The 20,894-nt window shown below is 36.8% G+C and overlaps 1 protein-coding gene across 1 annotated transcript; it reads left to right on the top strand.

The window, feature by feature from the left end:
* Positions 1–1,582: 1,582 nt before the first annotated feature.
* Positions 1,583–7,367, top strand: LOC133296775 (RCC1 domain-containing protein RUG3, mitochondrial). Its single transcript, XM_061495831.1, has 6 exons — positions 1,583–2,167; positions 3,664–3,803; positions 5,007–5,201; positions 5,330–5,458; positions 5,542–5,697; positions 6,909–7,367. Exons 1-6 carry the CDS (start codon positions 1,653–1,655, stop codon positions 7,100–7,102), a joined length of 1,329 nt encoding a protein of 442 aa, XP_061351815.1. The 5' UTR covers positions 1,583–1,652; the 3' UTR covers positions 7,103–7,367.
* The last annotated feature ends 13,527 nt before the right edge of the window (positions 7,368–20,894 follow it).

The raw sequence follows: 20,894 nt of genomic DNA, 5'->3' as shown, positions 1-20,894 counted from the left end.
GGTAGAATGCTAACTAAAGATATTATAGCAAAGTGGAGTGGATTGTCTGACTGCGGTCCTTTCTGCCCTGATAAGGTGGAGAACCATCTACACGACTTTAGAGATTGTGTTAAGGCTAAAAAGATTTGGTCTCTTCCCCTGTTTCACCCTCTTCCATTAGGCTTCTTCAATTCTGACTCGTGGAGTGAGTGGTTATCTCTTAACTTAAAGGTGTGCAATCGGTTTTCAAGGGATTGGAGGGACTCTTTTTTTACTGTTTGTAACTTTCTGTGGACTTGGAGAAATATAGAACTCCATGAAGAGGGGTATAAGAGACCTAAGGATCCGTCTTCTACTCTAGCTACCTTAGTAGAGGAAATAAGGTACTGTAAGGTAAGAAACAAAAAAGGTTTTATCAATTTACCTATCTCCCTCTTCCCCTCCCATTGGACTGTTCCAGATCAAGGTTTTTTTAAACTTAACGTTGATAGTGCTGTGCCTGGGGATAAGGCAGCTTATGGGGGCCTTTTGAGGGATTGGACTGGATCTTGGAAGGGTGGTTTCTCTGCCTTCCTAGGTTCCTGCTCCCCGTTGAATGCTGAGCTATGGGCTATCTTTCATGGACTGACTTATGCCTGGGAACAAGGTTGGAAGAGAATTGTTTTGGAATCTGACTCTTTACAAGCTTTAAGCCTTCTTACCAATGCTGGTAACGATACTCGAGATCTCCCTTTGGTAGCTAAGATTCGAGTTTTCCTTTGGAAAGATTGGACTGTTTTGTTGAATCGAATACCGAGGAAGAGTAACACATGTGCGGATTGGATAGCAAAACAGGCTGTGGATGATCTTCTTGGTCTTATTGTTTTCTCATCCCCTCACAATGACATTATCAACCTGTTAGCTGCTAATTTACTGGACCTTGGGGTTGATGCTGATGGTGATTTAGATGCCTAGTCTTTAGCTTTTTCTCCCTGCTGTTTCTGTCTTTGTTTCGTTTCTTGTCTTTTTAGTCTTTCTTTGTTGTTTGTTTTGGGGCTGTGCCCCTTTTTGTTACCAAAAATAAAAATAAAAATTGGTGCTGACAAGTACATTTCTCAAAAATAATTATATTTTAAAAACTCTTCAGAAAAATAGTGAAAAATATAAGCTTATATTCTTTAAAATAGTGAAAAATACATTTTTCAATAAATTATAACCATTGATGGACGAAAATCAACTGTTAGGATCTAAAAAGATATAATCTTATATCCTTTAAAAGGATATATGTTTTTTCCAAAGGGATTCTACTTTCTTATGTTGTTGGTGATAATTATCTCCTACTATAGATACATAATGTGATGAGAGATAGTTATCTCCTACTATAGATATCTCCTACTATAGATACATAATGTGATGAGAGATAGTTATCTCCTACTATAGATACATAATGTGATGGGGCCCACCATTTATTAAAAAAAAAGACGAAAAAAATGGTGGCACAATTTTTGATGTAAAACAACATATGAGAGAGTTATCTCATGTAAAATGAGACAATGATATCCCTTTTAGAAAATATAAAATAAAGAAGCTAATTCAAAACCCACCGAGAGTGAATCGAGTTAGAGGCATTTTCTTATTTCAACCAGGATGGGATGGGAGTAGTAGTTGAACTGAACTTGAACTGAAAAAGGGTTATGGCAATTATCCGCCACAGCAACCGCATAGCCACTCTCACTCACCGCTGCTATTCCTCCTTACCCACCACTAAAATCCCACTCCTCTACACCGCCGACACAACCGCCGCAACCGCAACCCTCCAACTCCTCTCTTGGGGAAGGGGCGCCTCCGGCCAACTCGGCGGCGGCATCGAAGAAATCCGCCTCTACCCATCTCCGGTGGCAAACCTCGTAGTCCCCAAATCCTCCTTCTCCCTCTGCCAAACCCCTGGTCGGCTCCCTAAAACAAGCGGCGGCGGCTGTACTAAGAAGATTTTGGAAGTGGGTATCTCATGTGGGCTTTTCCATTCTTCGTTGGTCGTTGATGGGTCTCTTTGGATTTGGGGCAAAGGTGATGGTGGAAGACTGGGTTTTGGTCATGAGAATTCCTTGTTTGTCCCTACCTTGAATCCTCACCTTGATAACGTTCGATGTGCTGCCCTTGGCGGCCTGCATTCCGTTGCGCTCACCTCAGCCGGCGAGGTCTTCACGTGGTCAGAATCACTTCAACTGTGCCTTAATTCAATGCCCTTTTGGTTGCATATGAGTCTCTGTGTGTATGTGATTCTGATTGCGATTGTGATTGTGAGTGTTTGCTCTTTTGGTGGTTGAAAATGTTTATCTTACTACCCTCTTGCCTACGTTGCCAGTGTTTTAAGAGAAGTACAAGTTAATATAGTCAGTAATGTGGTAGATATTTTTGGTGGCTTATGGTTCTAAGAAAACGTGAAGATGAATTTGGAAATTTGGTTTTTTGATAGAGCCCTGTGGCATTGCTGATCCGTGTAGCCAACCGCACTTAGTGAGATAAGGCTTGGTTCTTGTTGTTGTTGTTGTTGTTGTTATTGTTGAAATAATAATAACTGTGAATGTGTTTTTCTTTTGCTAATGAAAATGTTTATCTCAATGTCCACTTGCCTATAGATTATGATTTTGACTTTTTTCAAATAGGAAAGCCATTGACATTGTTTCAAAAGTAGTAGAAGTGAATATAGTTAGGAATCTGCTGGATTTTGATGGTTGTTTGTTCTAAGAAAACATGGCAATGAATTGGGAATTTTTGCATGTAAAAGGTGTCATATGTGATATGTCCTGCTCATGAAAATTGGTTGATGTGCTTCAAATTATAAATGTTCTTGTTTACAAAGTTTAATCTACAAGAAATTGACCATTTCTACGTTTACAATGATAAGCCAGTGTATGTCTAGATATTTCAGATGGCAGGTTTCAACCACTGAAAAGTTAATATGCAACAGGTAGTTATTGTGCGGGGTTTTAAATGCTTATCTGTTTTGGTGCAAATGTTGTTGGAAACTTGGAATGATTAGAAGAGAGCCTTATCTCAGTGGGTGATTATAATTTGTCAAAAGCTAATGTGACTGAAAAGTTTTGACCTGTGAAGACCTTATTAGTTCCTTTGAGAATTTCTAATTTGTTGCACCATAATTGGTTTAATGGAATTCTATTTCGTCTGCATGAGAAAGTCCTACAAATCTTTATATTTGTATTCAGTGAATCTGATATCAATCCCACGATTCCATCTTTCATAAATGTAGATGTTGGTCTATGCCTTTCTCATTTGAGAACTTGTATTTGAACATATTATAATTCTTAGCTCTTGATCAAATTATTGTGTGCAAGGTCTTATTTAAATTATAAAGGATTATGTCAAGAGAATTATGAGATCGCCTAAGTTGAAATAAACAAAATACTTTTACTTAGAAGAGAAATCTAGATCAATTTAAGATACTTTCAGAAACCTAGAGATTTCAGTGAAACTTTCAGAATCTTTATCCTTTTTGGTTTCTTAGAAATGTGTATTTAACAAATGAACGTACTTTTTTGAGGTTATGAACTTTTTTAGAATTTCAGGTAGTTAAAAATTTCCCAAATTTTATGATGAATATTTAAAGTTTTATGTGGGTCAAGTATTCAAGCTTTCTGTGCTCTGAATAATATTAATTTTTATGGACGAAAATGAAGTCTGCAGGGGTTATGGTGGTTTTGGTGCACTTGGACACTCGATATATCAAAGAGAGCTATTTCCTAGGCTGGTAAAAGGCTCCTGGGAGGGAACTATACAGCACATTGCTACTAGTGGAACGCATACCGCAGCAATCACAGAATCAGGTTCTTTTGATGGCCATAACCTTTTTCATCAATTATGTTTTGTCTTGTGTCAAATTGTTGTTTTCCTATGTTTTCTATCCTTTAGTTGTTTTTTCTCTTTTGTGGAGAAACAAGAATTCATCAAGAGAAATAAGAGAAGTTCAAAGATGGAATGTAAAAATCTACCTAAGACTACAGGCTTCTAAGACACATTTTCTTTTACTGACTGATCCAAAAAAAATCGATAGATTTTTAAGATGCACTTTTATTATACACTTAAAATCAGTTTTTTATGTGAATTGAAATTTTTGCCCGGCCTTATAATATCTAATGCTTGATTGCATATATAGATTTCTATTTCTATGTTGTACTTTACTTCGTGCTTTGTTTACTCTTCTTATTAACATCTACTGACAATATATTTTAAGCCTTTTTATTTTTATTTCCTGTAATCATATGTACACATGACATAAATGTATCTAATTGAGTTATGGAACTTATTTTTACATTAAGATGTTATTGAATAAAAAATTAAGTATGTATGATAAAAGAGTGCTGCTATACAGCCTGAATAGCTGTACTTCTAGAGGTTGACTTTGTGAATGGCTGTTTAGCTCTCAGGTTACATGGCCACTTGTGGGCACCATGGGAGAAAATGTATCAACAGCATTGACAAGTGCATTGATTTTTGTTCTTGTGTATCGTTTGTTACATCTTTTGTGCATTACAGTCATTAAAAAAATTCATTAATATTGAAATGTCTGCATGTGTGTTAATTGGTGCTCAGTGCTCTCAGTTAGTTAGTCTCTGAGTTAATTAAAGCTCAGTGGTCCCTAATTTTCTTTTGCCATGTAAACAACTTATTTCCATTGGTTGTCATCATAATGTGATTGTGCAAGACCTGAAATTTGCCAACAATAGAAACTAATGAATGTGCCATGGCCCTTTTCATTTACTGCATCAACAATTCTCCCACATGCTTATATTAGAAAAGATTATACCCTAAAGAAATTAACATGCTGTTGAAAGCCTATTATGGTCCTGCATAAGGTAGCATGGGACAATTTTTCGTCCTCAAGGATGTAGATTCATTTTTCTATAGTACAATTTTCTAAGACAAATTTGTGGTTATTTATAGGAATATCCAGACTATTTAATGTAAACTAGATGTCATGTGAAATGGTGCACCCTTTGAAACTGATGGCAGGTTTGTGTTGGATGAAGGTGAGCTTTATATCTGGGGTCGAGATGAAGGGGATGGTCGATTGGGCCTTGGTCCTGGTCAAGGCCCAGATCACGCAGGTGGACTTAGTATCCCTTCCAAAGTAAAAGAATTACCTTTCCCAGTTGCTGCTGTTTCCTGTGGGGGATTTTTCACAATGGCATTGACAGAGGACGGAAAACTGTGGAACTGGGGAGGTAATTGTCACCTCTTTTATATATATATATATATATATATTTTTTTTTTTCCCCTCTTGAGGACTAGCACAATCCATTTATTCAGTGCTTTTAGTTTTGGAAAATTAACAACGTTGGCATTTTCTCAGCCAATTCCAACTACGAACTTGGGAGAGGTGATAAGGTTGGAGGTTGGAAACCACGACCAATACCCAGCCTTGAGAATGTTCGAATCGTTCAAATAGCAAGTGGAGGATATCATTCCCTTGCGTTAACCGGTAAGTTAAGTTAGCAGTACAATTTCATTTCTGTTCCCGGTAGATTATATCATTTTAACTATCTCAGTCTTGATTTATATTAGATGATGGCAAAGTGCTTTCATGGGGCCATGGTGGACATGGTCAGTTGGGTCATGGATCCGTCCAGAATCAGAAGATACCAGTAGTAATTGAGGCTTTAGCTCATGAGCATATTATGTATATTTCTTGTGGGGGTTCTTCATCTGCAGCTGTGACAGGTAAGACTATTCATGTCACCTAGTATATCCTACTTGATTCAGAATATTTTACTTTAATACATAAATAACTTTTATCCTTCACCATGAGTCCTCTAGAGTCAAGAGTTTAATTCCCTGCTCGAGTATATTGATATAATGCTCCAAAGTTGCATGGCAATGTAGGCTACAGGTAGTGCCCAGGATTCAGTTATCTCAGATGTCACTGTTGTTGGATAATGTTTGAATTTGTCTACAAAAAGTTATTCTAGTTTCTAGTCAATTACATCTATGTCCAGTGACAATTGCACAGAGTACTTAATAGCAGCCCCTATAACCTCCCAGCTGCCAGATGCCAGTGACAGAATGTTTTACTGTTGCGGCATGAGGCGTTACAATGATTAAAAAGGCAGACCCTGGGCACAAGGCTCCTTGAATTTCGAGGATAGGGGCGAGGGTCAATTTTACATAGCCTCACCTTGCATTTATGCAAAAAAGTGGTTTCCCAGACTTGAACCCATGTCCTTCCGGAAGGAGCATCCTTACTGCTGCTTCAAAGCTTACCCTCAAGCATCACAATGATTGGTGGAAATAATTTTGGTTAAATTGTAAGAAGAGGTTGCCACTCTGCTAGATAGGCAGTCTACTTATATATATAGTTGATTTATTACTGGTATAAAGTGTTGAACTTGAAACCATTACGATTACTAATTTTATTTATTTTATAAATTTCAAAGTTTTTTTTTTTTTTTTCTGCTGTAAGCTGCTACTTTTGCTATAGCAACCACTCTGCTATATGCTATGTTGCCATATTTTATGGTGGCTGTTTCGCACTATCTTCCACTATTAACTACTTTGCAATTGTCAGTCGTTTTCATAACACTTAACAAGTGTTAAGACTGAAACCAAATTCTCTATTCTAGCTCCGCGATATCTGTTTCATTTACTTGTGAAACATTCATGATCCTGTAATGCAGCTCATCTGCAAACTGGAAATAATTGCAAAATTTCTAAACTGGTATTCACTGTTTTCATTGATTTGAGTATGGATCTGGAAACTAGAATGGGTCTAAGTTATATAAAATGTCTGTCTGAGATTATCTTGTTACATCTATGGTGGTTTGTTTGACAGAAAATTTAACTCTGGAATTTCTTATTTTTTTAGTAATTTCTTGTGTCAAATTTTCAAATCAGTGTAGTACAAAATTGAACAAGCTCTTTATGGTTCTGAACAGATAAAGGGAAGCTGTACATGTGGGGAAATGCCAATGATTCTCAATTGGGAGTTCCTGGGCTTCCAGCGGTACAACCGTGCCCTGTTGAAGTCAACTTTTTAATGGAAGATGATGGATTGGGACCCCACAAGGTTTTATCAATTGCAAGTGGTGCGGCACATGCCATGTGTTTAGCTTTGAGGGAAAGTTGTTGATTATGTCTGTTGACATGGAAATTTCTTCTTTGACGTAAATGACCAGCCAGCATGGATTCTTGAATATGGTAAATTTCATAGGTGAAATGCAGAAAAAACTTTTCTTTGTGTGGAATAGGATGCCATATAATGAATATATGGTGATTACAGATGATTGTTTCATGGATTTGGATCTCATCATGAATGATGCGAGCGATGTTTTATTTCTTACTCATTTGATTAATTGTAGCAGATCTCATTAGTGAACTTTGAAGTACTGAATGGCAAAGGTTTAAAACAGTTTCATACTTTTCTAAACTGTTTGGTCAGTGTATGATAGCATGATTGAATCAATGTTCGATTTGAAGGTGGGTGTTGCGCTTACGGCAAGTGCATCGGTCGTACAAGTAATATAATGTTTTAAGTAAGAGATCGTTCTCACGAGGATTAAAACTCAATCACTAGTTCACTACTTCGATTTAAGTTGGACAATCGAAATTGGATTTGTAATAGGATTTGATTTAAAATTTAAATCTATAAACTAAGGGATATGTTTTTCTCATGTTGCATGAGATAAATTATCTCATGCAACACACAAAAAAGTGGGTCAGATTCACTTTTTTCCCTTCTCTCTCTTCTTTTTAGTGGGTCACATTCACTTTTTTATGTGTTGCATGAGACAAGTTGTCTCATGCAACATGAGAAAAATGTTTCCCATAAACTAATTAATAGCAAGAATAAAAACAAGAAATTGAAGATTCGAATTAATTAATAGAAAAGAACGTAGCTAGGGTTTCAATTTCCTTCAATTTCTTGATTATGTCTGAATTCCTTCTTTAAGTTAATCGTCTTTAATATCAATCTAATCGATTCTTTCTTATGTAATTAGGGTTCAATCCCTTGTTACCCTAAATTTTTACAATCTTGTAAGAATCCTAGTTCTCCGGTTATTCCCCAAGAAAATAAGCATTAAATTCAAGAATCTCAAGATTACGCAAACCCAATGTCTATCCCTAGAATCATAAAGCTTACGATGAAATTATCAAATACAAATCATGCATCAACATTCCTATTGTCACGCATTTACCTAAGATCAATATATAATATTCAAGCTCATATAAAGCATTAAGAAAAGATAATTTCATTCATGATAAAAAGGAAAATTAACATAAAGAATTGTTCACGACATAAAAGATTAATTGAATTCCATCTAACCTTAACTACTTAAGAATTTAGCCAGATATAGCAAGATCAAGAACGAAAGAAAATATAAAAGCTTCCCCAAGCTCCATAGTCGATTGGTGAATATTCAATATCTCCAGTGTAAGCTTGATTTTGATCCGTCTCCACCGCTCACGAACATGAACTGTGGATTTCTCCGCGTTTCCTCTGCCTCTGAGTACTAAGAACTCTTTTGGAATGTGAAAAATTGATTGATTCCGACCCAAAATGTGTTTTTATTGACCAAGAATTTGTGGCCTAGATGGATACATTGAATGGGCCTAAGTTGGGTTTCTGGGGCGCTTAAGCGCGCCGTGGGGCGCTTAAGCCTCCTATCTTATGCATGAAATTTTCACAGCGCGCTCTTCGAGCCAGAACTTTTCTTCTTGGTCGCGCTTAAGCCCTGAGTTGGGGGCTTAAGCTTCCTCAGGCAGTGACTATTTGCTTATTTTGGAATAATTGGAGGGCTTAAGCTTCGAAATGGGGGCTTAAGCCTCCTATTTAACAACTTGATTTTCTTTATATAGATTCTCATATCTTATAGTTTTGATCTTTATCTATCCAATCTTCATATTTGACTCCATTTATCATCAAATTCCTTCAAACTAGCAAATATAAATATTATTTAATTCATAATCACATAATTCATGTATTTTATATCAAAACCCTAGTTTTTACTCATTTAACTTGATAATTCATATGATTTTAGTCTATAAAAACAAGATAAACTAAAGGTTTATCAGTGGGTAGGATATGTGGTCGATGAAGTATAGGTCTCAAGGTTTGGATAAGTATGTAAGCTTGGTAAAATGGTTGAAGGTAGTGTATCTGCTCTGTATGGATGGGTGATGCTCACCGGCAAGTGTACCGATCGCACAAGTAATACAGTGATAAGAAAGTTATCGTCTTCACAGGGATTGGGATCAAATATCAAATAATTATCCTTTTAAGATGGAAGGAATTCAGATGGGTGTGTGAAAGTTGTTGTTGATTTTGAGTAAAAATAAGAACTAAAAGTAAAGACTTATTTTTCCAAGGTTTTTGTTTATGAGAAATAAAACAGAAATTAATTTTGTAAAATATGAGAAAGCATTGTAGCTAGAGTACACTCACTGAATGATTCCCACTTCTTACTTTGGATTGATTTACAATACTCATTTACATAAATACTCAGATAATTTATCATCTAAAAATATTATTTGTTAACCCTCAATTCCTTGCACGATTAACCCTTTAACCCCAATTGAAACCCCAATTCCTTGCAATGTTCCTTATGGATTTAAGCAAAGAACACAATAAATTAAGCATTTGCAATCAAATATACGTCTATTCCTAGCACGCATACCAATTGTTATCCTACTCCCTTTCAAGATTAAAACCCCCAATATTCCTATCTAGGGTTTTAACCCTCAAACTATCATCAACTATCAGATTGATCAATTATAATAAAGAAGATAGAAATTACGCACAGAGTAGAAATAAAGATAAATATATAAACGAGTAAGGGTAAACCAATCCGTCATAACAAAGGTTCACATAGGGTTTGTGACCCTAACTACAATAAAAAGAACTAGCCAACCATTATCATGGCTAAAAATTCAATATTCAACATAAACTGATAAATAAAAAGGGGAAGAAGAAGATGAAATAGATCCTTGTCTGACTCTCTCTGAGCACCGCCGTCGTCTCTCTTCAATAAAATAGCCTTTTTAATTCTGTCATAAGCATCCTATTTATACGCCTCGCTTCTTTCTTCCAAAAATAACCTTCAGAAAACACGGTACATTTTTCTCGCAAAAGGCGCGGGTTGGCGCCAGTGTGGCGCCAACTTGTGCCATAGTTCTGTCACTTAAGAAAAATCACATCCTGAAAATTGCAAACCGGCGCGGGTTTGCGCCAGTGTGGCGCCAACTTGCGCCAACTTCCTGCCCATTGTACTGTGTTACTTTTTCCAGTCGGCGTTGGTCTGCGCCATAGTGGCGTTGGTCTGCGCCATAGTGGCGTTGGTCTGCGCCAACTCTTTGCCATTTGGCCTGTGAAGTGTGGCGCCAACTTGCGCCAGAGTGGCGCCAACTTGCGCCACTTCTCTGGAATTTGGCCCAAGGACTTCTATGTAGCATTGAAATTTCACCCGAGTGGAATCAGATCACCAGACTTTTCGTAATTTCCATATTTTCTTCTTCTTCTACCTATATAAACACAACCAAAAGGTGAGAAGTATCATTGACATGGACAAGTCAATATAGTAAACAAATATGTATATAAATTGCTCTTTTATGACTTAATCCTTATCAATTTCAGCTTAGAAAACTACATTTGCCAGAGGCACATCAAATCATTCCCAGATTTAAACGTTGTTGTCCCCAGCAATGTACAAGACTCAATCCAGGAAACAATCATTTAATCCAGCATAACATAACATTACATAGACACTTTCAGATACAAAATGCCATGCATGACTGACCCAATATCATAAACTCCCAACAATGCCATCAGTTTCTTAAAGATACAAGTCTACATTGATTACCCCTCACACAGTTAAATAATGTCCACTCAACACTCAGTGTTTAAGGGTATCATGAGCACTCAATCAATCACAACTATAACACTACCATAGGCTTGATCATATTCTAAAATATTCTTAAAAATGAAGAATCAAACACATGCACCAATTGATCAAAAGGACTTCACAGGTTGTAACTTGGCCAAGTTAAAGGGTAGGAATATATGGATAGTAGCTCAACAACAATGAGATTGAAAAATTGATACTGTTTTACTTTAGCACATTCAACTCAATGGTTTTGCTCCACTAAGATTCCCACAGAATTTCGAGAATTAATTCCTGTCAACCACCTTTTATGCACATTCACCCTTTTTCTTTTTCTTTTTTTTTTTCAAATTTTTTTTATAAGGGTACAGATGACATCTACATCCCCTACTTACTTGACCTTTATGGAGCTTACCTCAATTTCTTTGTTTTAACTTCAACACATAAGTAATTCAATCTCAATCAAGGTAAGTCACATGGATATAGGCTAAGCCATCAATCAAGCACAAGTCATTGAGCAACAAAATAATTTCAGGCTCAAGGGGCTAGCAATCGAAAAATTCATACAGGTGGGCTATTTTGGCCATAAGCTAACGAGAACAAAATGCCTTTATCATATCAACCAATGTATGCATAACAGGGAAACAGATCAAGTTCTAGAGTGTTACAACAGTGAAGTCTCTCAACAAGAAAATTCAGTGTTTAGGCTCAAACCTCACAGCTATGGTATCAATATAGACTCAAGAAAATTGACCTCAGACATTATCAGAATTTCACAACATCAGTTCAGACAAACGAACAATCATGTAATCCAATTATACCTATGCACTATTATGCCAAAAAGTTATACAATATGCTTCCAAGAATTCAGTCAAGCACATTAACTAGATAAGAACATTTAAACCTGAGAATTGCTTGAAAAATAGATCAATATTTTTTATTTTTATTTTTAAATTAAAGAGCAACACAAAATAACTAACTAAAATAACTAAAAAAAATTAAAAGAGTTTAGAATATCTCCCCTGATAGAAGAATTGCAGTTCCAAAGTGCTTTCCTAAAGCCTACCATTCCCAGATTTAAAGAATTGTTGTCCCCAACAATAGTCAAACCATAAGATGGATGAAAAACCTGCACAATGAAACAAACAACGGCATATAGGATAAACTATAATGCGCACAAGAAAATATCAGAGTGTTTGGGAAATATACCAACGCAAAGTAGCTAAATGACCCTAACATCAACCTAAGGTCATAATAAAATAGCAAAAGTACTAAAAAGAAAAACAAACTAATATACAATAACTCTCCAACAGCAAGGAGATTTAATCAATCCTCCATTTCATCCCCCTTAGCAGCATGGGATGACTCAGCAAATGCAGGATCTGGTGGTTCTGGATGCATCAGTGCATGAGACCACCATTCCCAGATTTGATTCCAACCGTGAATCCATGTGAAGAACTCTTTGAAGTATTGTTTTCTCTGAAAGACAGAGTCTTGGTATCTCTTCTCACATAATCTCCTTTTGGCGGCCTTCATCCTCCGGTAATCCACATACATCTTCCAACTAGTATCAAAGAGTTTCACCACTTCCTTTCTCATTGCCTTCTTCCTTGTAGGATTACGCCTCCTTTGAGGCTTCCTCACATGTTTGACATCATCCTCCATCAGACTTTTGTGGGTACAAAAAGAAGGACTTATATGTTTAATATCAGAAATGGACCCACCCCAACGCAGTCTTGTGCTCTAAGAGAACCTCTTTTAGTTTTCTTTCATCATCAAAAGACAACCCTTCTTTATCAGACTCCTTCTTTTCAAGAACCTCAGAGACATCAGCAATCTTATCTTCAAATTGAACATGATCACTGTTTTTCAAATCCTCTTCAAGCTCTTGAATAGGAGTTTTCTCTTCATGAACCACCTCCTTTAAGACATCAAGTCTGAAACAATCACCATTTTCAATAGGTCTTTCCATACAATCAAAAACATTGACAGTAATTGTTTCTTCATTCATTCTCAACACTAGCTCTCCTTGCTCTACATCAATCATTGCACGAGATGTAGCTAAGAAAGGTCTACCCAAAAGAAGAGGCATTTCATTTTCTGCCTCCATATCAAGCACCACAAAATCAGCAGGAAAGATGAACTTATCCACTTTCACAAGAACATCTTCAATTATACCACTGGGCTTCCTTAAAGATCTATCAGCAAGCTGAAGAGATACCAAAGTAGGTTTCAACTTAGTGATACCCAAGGATTTACAAACAGAAAGAGGCATCAAAGTAATGCTAACCCCAAGATCACATAATGCCCTGCCAATTTTAGTATTACCAATTTCAATAGGAGTGTTGAAACTTTCGGGATCACGAAGCTTAGGAGGACATTTCCTTGTAATAATAGCACTGCACTCCTCAGTAAGTGCTACAGTTTGGCATTCTTGCAACTTGCGTTTTCTTGATAAAAGGTCCTTCATAAACTTGGCATAATTAGGCATATTGACCAAGGCTTAAGCAAATGGAATATTCATATGAAGCTTTTTGAAAATATCCAGGAACCTTCCATAGTGTTGCTTCTGAGCATCCTGCTTGAATCTTTCAGGATAAGGTTCCATAGCTCTCACATAATCAGGACTCAACTCATGCTTCTTCTTTACAACTGGCTTAACCACTTCAGCAGGTTTTTCAATTTCTTTTTCAGGCTCACCTGCAGTGTCTAGCTTCTCTTCAACCTCAGGAGATGGAAGTATTTTACCACTTCTAGTTGTGATGGCCATACAATTTTCCTTCGGATTAGTAACAGTGTTACTAAGGAAAGTACCTGGAGTTCTATTAGCAATTTGTTTAGCTAGCTGGCCAATTTGATTCTCCAAATTTCTGATAGAAGCACTCATGTTTTTGGTATTGGCCCTAGTCTCTTCCATGAAGGCAATGGAATGTTGAGCCATTTGTCCAACTAGCCTTTCCAAATCAGATGGTTCCTTAGTTTGGATTGGTGGAGGCTGCAGATAGTTGTTTGATGTGAAATCAAGACCAGTTCCTTGCGCCCTCCTCTGAAAATTATTACTTCCAGAAGGAAAATTTTGATTTCTTGGAATATTTTGTGGCGGAGGTCTTTGGTCATACCAAATTCCATTCACATGAACTTGTTGAGGAGGATCAGACGCCAGCAAAGAGGGACATTCATTAGACTCATGATTGTCCTTACAATATTCACATACCACCGCAATAGCTTTAGTATGAACATTGGTAAGTTGCATCTTATCAAGCCTCTCTGTTAAAGTTTCCATTTGCTAAGATAGTAATTTATTTTCAGCTAGCATCGCATCATTACCTTCTAGCTGAAGGATACCTCTCTTAGGCTTTGCTGACAACACTTTATTTTCATTGTCATCCATCCTCTCAATTAACTCAAGAGTCTCGTTTTCCCTCAAATTTTTAATAGTACCACCTGCTGCACCATTCAACATCATCCGCACTTCAGGTTTACAACCATTGAAGAAAATTCTCACTTGATTACCAGCTGTCAAGTTATAATGAGGGCACCTCCTCAGTAAATCCTTGAATCGATTTCATGATGCACACATAGTTTCACCCTCTGATTGAGTGAAATTGGTGATATCATTCACCATATGATTATACCTCTCCATGGAGAAGAACTCAGCAAAGAACTTTTGAGAGAAATCCTCCCATGTAGGAATGCTACGTGCAGGCTGCCTTTCCAACCAACTAAGAGCTTTTCCCTTAACAGCAAAAAGGAGCAACCTCAACCGAATTACATCATTGGACACCTGAGGATGTTTGGTTGAGTCACATATCATCATGAATCTGTCTATGAATCTGTGAGGATCTTCATTCACCTCTCTTCCAAACTGAGCTCTCTCCACCAATTGAATATTAGAAGACTTAAGCTGCCAATTATTGTTACCAATATCAGGCTGAACAATGTTTGAGTTAGGCATGTTAAAAGATGAAGTAAAAATTGTGTCCATGAGTGGATTTTCTGCATCATTATTTGCTGCCATGATTAGTGATTCAGCTGGTATCACTTGCAGTTCTTCAGGAAAAGTCTCTAACTCGTTGAATGCAAGCTTCTTCCAAGCGAGTTTTCTATTTCTCCTTTCAGTCTTTGTAATCTTATAATCAAATAGAAATTCTGCAGTTTTGCCTCGCATACAACTCAGAAAGGGGATTAGTAGCATTTTTCAAATAAAAACAAAATTAAACAAAATAAAATAAAAGTATTCACAAAATCCAATCTTAAAAATCAAAATTATATGATATCAGAAACGCCAATCCCCGGCAACGGCGCCAAAAACTTGATGCTCACTGGCAAGTGTACCGATCGCACAAGTAATACAGTGATAAGAAAGTTATCGTCTCCACAGGGATTGGGATCAAATATCAAATAATTATCCTTTTAAGATGGAAGGAATTCAGATGGGTGTGTGAAAGTTGTTGATTTTGAGTAAAAATAAGAACTAAAAGTAAAGACTTATTTTTCCAAGGTTTTTGTTTATGAGAAATAAAACAGAAATTTATTTTTTAAAATATGAGAAAACACTGTAGCTAGAGTACACTCACCGAATGATTCCCACTTCTTACTTTGGATTGATTTACAATACTCATTTACATAAATACTCAGATAATTTATCATCTAAAAATATTATTAGTTAACCCTCAATTCCTTGCAAGATTAACCCTTTAACCCCAATTCCTTGCAATGTTCCGTATGGATTTAAGCAATGAACACAATAAATTAAGCATCTGCAATCAAATATACGTCTATTCCTAGCACGCATACCAACTGTTATCATACTCCCTTCCAAGATTAAAAACCCCAATATTTCTATCTAGGGTTCTAACCCTCAAACTATCATCAACTATCAGATTGATCAATTATAATAAAGAAGATAGAAATTACGCACAGAGTAGAAATAAAGATAAATATATAAACGAGTAAGGGTAAACCAATCCGTCATAACAAGAGTTCACATAGGGTTTGTGACCCTAACTACAATAAAAAGAACTAGCCAACCATTATCATGGCTAAAAATTCAATATTCAACATAAACTGATAAATAAAAAGGGGAAGAAGAAGATGAAATAGATCCTTGCCAGACTCTCTCTGAGCACCACCGTCGTCTCTCTTCAATAGAATAGCCTTTTTAATTCTGTTATAAGTATCCTATTTATACGCCTCGCTTCTTTCTTCCAAAAATAACCTTCAGAAAACACGGTACATTTTTCTCGTAAAACTGCGCGGGTTGGCGCCAGTGTGGCGCCAACTTGCGCCATAGTTCTGTCACTTAAGAAAAATCACGTCCTGAAAATCGCAAACCGGCGCGGGTTGTCGCCAGTGTGGCGCCAACTTGCGCCAACTTCCTGCCCATTGTACTGTGTTACTTTTTCCAAACAGCGCTGGTCTGCGCCATAGTGACACTGGTCTGCGCCAACTCTCTGCTATTTGGCCTGTGAAGTGTGGCGCCAACTTGCGCCAGAATGGCGCCAAGTTGTACCACTTCTCTGAAATTTGGCCCAAGGACTTCTATGCAGCATTGAAATTCCACCCGAGTGGAATCAGATCACCAGACTTTTCGTAATTTCCATATTTTCTTCTTAATCTACCTATATAAACACAACCAAAAGGTGAGAAGTATCATTGATGACAAGTCAATATAGTAAACAAATATGTATATAAATTGCTCTTTTATGACTTAATCCTTATCAATTTCAGCTTAGAAAACTACATTTTCCAGAGGCACATCAATGGGTGAGTGCAATTGATCTGAAGTGTCCTCTTTGGCATTGTTCATGTGCTTATATATGCTTCAAATGTGGCAGTTGCAGCGGCTATGGCCTCTTCAGGTAGTTACAGGGATCGTGGTCTTAATAGGCGGTTAGGGACGATTGTGGGTGTTGTAGAGTGGAAAAAGATCGTGGATTTGAACCCACGATTCGGGGTCATTAGTTGTGAGACTAGTAGGATGTATCGATCCGGGTGAGTGTGTCTTGGGCCTCTAAATGGGTTGAGCCCTTGGGCTTGAGCTCGGTGAGCTTAACCGGGGGTATAAACTCGGAACAGAAGGTGATAGTATCACGAAACAATCACTTAAACAAATTAGTTTTTGACAATTTTTATTTGGGTGCGCCGGATGTCTTGTTGCATGATATCCTGCAATTCATTTTTAACTATGCACTTTCGGAAGTACATAGTTGTAATATTAAAGTTATTTTTTTAATTATATACTTCCGGAAATACATAATTAAAAAATAGTTGCAGAAATGAACAATACCATTCATGTAACATAATTCTTATATTTTGGTTTTTATTTTTATGTATAACTAATGCAATATGAAGACCAACCAGCATTTGAAGGGTCTGTACCTAAATGTTTGGGTCTTCACTTGCATTTTAAGGAAGGCGATACTGTAATAATATAAGATCGTTGAATTGCAGTGTCCATGGTCTTATAGAATACTTAGTCCAACACATGTAATTAACTACCCTGGTTATAGGCAAAAGTCACGTGTTCCCTGTTTGATTGTCCTAAATCGTTTCAGGATTTATATATTTTTGGTTTTGTTGTCTAATTTTTTCCGAGATGGAAGAGGTTGAATTTTGAATTTCACTTCGAATTAATGCGGATGCTGGGAATCTCACGATTGAATTGCGCGAGTGGGACAGTCTTATAAAAAAGATGGTCACAAATTTATGTTTTTTATTGGTTTTTCTCTCTAGAAAACTGGGTATTGGCTCGTCCCATTTTCCATTAGTAGATATTGATTACTCAATAAGTAATATGTCTCACACCAAACGTACACTTATTTTTGTGCTGTTAAGATATTAGGTTTTTAGTGTTATTGGGAAGCTTGAGCTTGCAGTAGTAATATTAGTATTTGATGTAATTATTAATTTAAGGGTTCGCTTTTTCTGCAGTTACTGCAGATAAGTTATCTGCAGTAAGTCCAATACGACGTTGTTTTGGGGCAAAAATCATGGTGTTTTTATAATTTTAATTTATTTTAGGGTTATAATAGTCTTTATATTTATAATTTTTTAAGATTTCAATACCAAAACGATGTTGTTTTGGAAATAAATGCAGATAACTTATCTGCATTAACTGTAGAAATATTTTTCTCTTAATTTAAATAGTAGTAATAGGTTAGGGTATTGGAACACGATATATCCTTTCAATAATATTTGAGTTTTGTAAACCTAAACCTAATATGATATTAGAGAAATATCATTAACCATGGCCTTGTTGGGACAACGTCCCTCTTAGAGTGTGGAAGTAACCACATGTAGGGGTGTGCAAAATAACCAAAAAATTGAATCGAACCATGAACCGAACTAGTTTTTAAATAACCAGTTCATGAACCGAATTGGTTTTTAGAACCATTTTAAGAATCGAACCATTTTGAACCGAACCGAACCATTTTCGAACCAAACCGAACCATTTTCGAACCGAACCGAATTGATTTTTATAACTTTATTTTTTAATTTTTTAATTTTTTTTCTTTTCAAAAGAGGGTTGACCCGAACTGAACTGAACCGAACCGTTTCCAACCAAACCGAACCACTTTCGAACCGAACCAGTTTTGAACCGAACCGAACCTGTAAGAACCTGCACCGTTAATTAAGGAAGTTAATTAATTAATTATGTGAAATTAGGAAATAATTCCATAATTGACCCTAATAATGATTGTGAGGCTTAAATAAATATAGAAAGTGGTTAATAATGCTGAAAGTCGCTTTTCGGACGAAAATTGCAGATATCGGTTCTGCTACTCGGTATAAATGCATACCGATAAAGTATCCCTAAAAATTATAATAAATGTATGAATATTCCTAGAGTAATATATAGGACTTGTAAAACGAGTTTCAAGTTAAAATAATGAGATCTGGTGCCAGAACTGATACTGGCTATGGAAAAGCGCCTACAGGAAATGTGCTGCGAAAAATAAAATAAAAATATGAAAAATCTTAGAAAAATGAGTAGGTTCAGATTTCAAAGTTTGGGATTAAAATGCTAAGCGTAGCATTTAGCACTGATAAAGTGCGATTAAAACTTAAGTGACTATATATACCTTGTGGCACATGATCCTAGGACATATGTGCTGCCTCCTTCGTGAAAAATCTGGTGCCTTTGAAGTCAGCCGCCCTTGCCACCTTCTCCATTTTTGTGAGCCAAGAAGCCTCCTTTCTTCTTGGTTCCTTCACCAAATCACCTTGGATGAGTGTGAATCATCATTGTGAGTGGGAAAGGAATACCATTTCTGAGTGTTGGTGACTGAGTTGGGTGTGTGTAGGGGCTGAGTTGGGTGTTTGGGTTGTGAGCTTCATTTTCTTGGCTTGTGGAGCTCCATGGAACTTTCTTTGCGAAGAAAAGACCCACCTTGTGTGCCATTTTCGTTTCCCTACGAAGTCAGAACCTTTGAGGCTGATTGTGAGCTCCAAGAGCAGCCTTTGCTTCTGTTTTGAACCTTTGGTAAGTGTTACAACCTTTGGTCTTGAGTTTAATTGGTTAAAAGAGATGTCTTGGCATGTTTAATAAGTTAAACAAGTATGTAATCTGAGTAAGAACCTAAATGTGCCTAAAAATGAAGTCTTGAACGTTTTGAAATGGTAAAAGTTGGACCTTTGTTGGATATCTTCGTGAAATGCAGAAGCTGCATTCTGTCGCGAAATATCCAGATATGAGGTCTCTTGATATCCGAATATGGATATCCGGATATATCCCCGACAAATATCCGAATATTCTGGGTTTTCGTGAACAGTGAAAGTACTGTTCATACAGAACTGAGTTATGGGTTAGTAGACCCTATGTTGATGAAGTTGAACTTCTGTAATGATTATTATAAGTCAGAATCAAGGGATTAAGGGCTTATGACTTTGTGAGAAGTCTAAAGACGTAAAACGTAAAGGAAGGGCGTTGTTTTTAAATCATATGCTTGTTATGCATAAATATTGATAATATTGTTGGTCCAAACAGATTGTGATCTTGCTGTTTGTGGACTTTGAGGTATTGTGGACTCTTGGCTTGGATAGGTAGCTTGCAAGGTAAGCTTTCCTGTCCTCGGTTTAGCCATTGTTTGTTCCACCATGTCCCATGGGGGGATGGTTATATGCATGATGTGTTTTCATGTACTGTTTTATTGAAATGCTATGGAGCTGTTAAGTGCAAATGCTTTATGATATGTATGTGGTCTGACGCCTACATAGGAGGCCATGGGGCGATCCTGTGGGCGAATACAGCATGGGCTGATACTGTGTGGGTAATAGACGTATTCTTGCACTTCTCTGATCAGTAGAATAGTTATAACACACATGACATGAACATCTGTTGCATTGCACTGATTTTGGAACTGATACTGAATTACTGCTTTTAGAACTTATATTGCACATGTAAGTGAGCTTGGGGTGGAAGATCCTTGAGGACCCCTTGTCTTACTGAGATTTCTTGTTTAGAGATCTCACCCCACGCTTGGGGCGCTTATTTCAGGATCAGGTAACTTGGGGGCTGATGCCTCTGGCGGCAGGAGGCCAGAGCTTAGCTGATGATATTGTTGATATATTTATGCTGACATGTCTGGATTGGATGCTGTTATGTTTTCCGCCTTATTATTATGCAATTGATTTTGAGACTTATGTTGGGCTTGATGCCTTATTTGGGTGAGCATGGGGTTTGTCCATGCCACTTTATGTTAGTCCTTTGAGTTGAGTGGTATAACTTAGTAGGTTGTCCGGTCTACGTGTTGTAGTTTCGTGACTAGAGACATACTTATGTTATTTATTTAAGGAGGTATTTCAGTTAGCTGTTTATTTGTAATTTACATACATGCAATATTTTGAAAAATGATTAAGTAATCAAGCTGGTAATTGATAATGACGTCATAATTGAAAAGAAAAAGATATTTCACAATTTTAAATTAAGTGTGGCTTAATACGATGACATGATAACAAACCGGATATATACGGGGTGTTACATTTTATGGTATCAGAGCAATGGTTTGAGGGAAAAGCCTGTATATATTGCAATAATTAGGA

The sequence above is a fragment of the Gastrolobium bilobum genome, unplaced genomic scaffold (genome assembly GCF_033153095.1).
Source record: "Gastrolobium bilobum isolate Gb01-03AN ecotype WA unplaced genomic scaffold, APGP_CSIRO_Gbil_v1 utg13973, whole genome shotgun sequence".
Lineage (NCBI taxonomy): Eukaryota > Viridiplantae > Streptophyta > Magnoliopsida > Fabales > Fabaceae > Gastrolobium > Gastrolobium bilobum.
The sequence above is the reverse complement of the archived record's forward strand: the minus strand, read 5'-3'. Positions and strand labels throughout refer to the sequence as shown.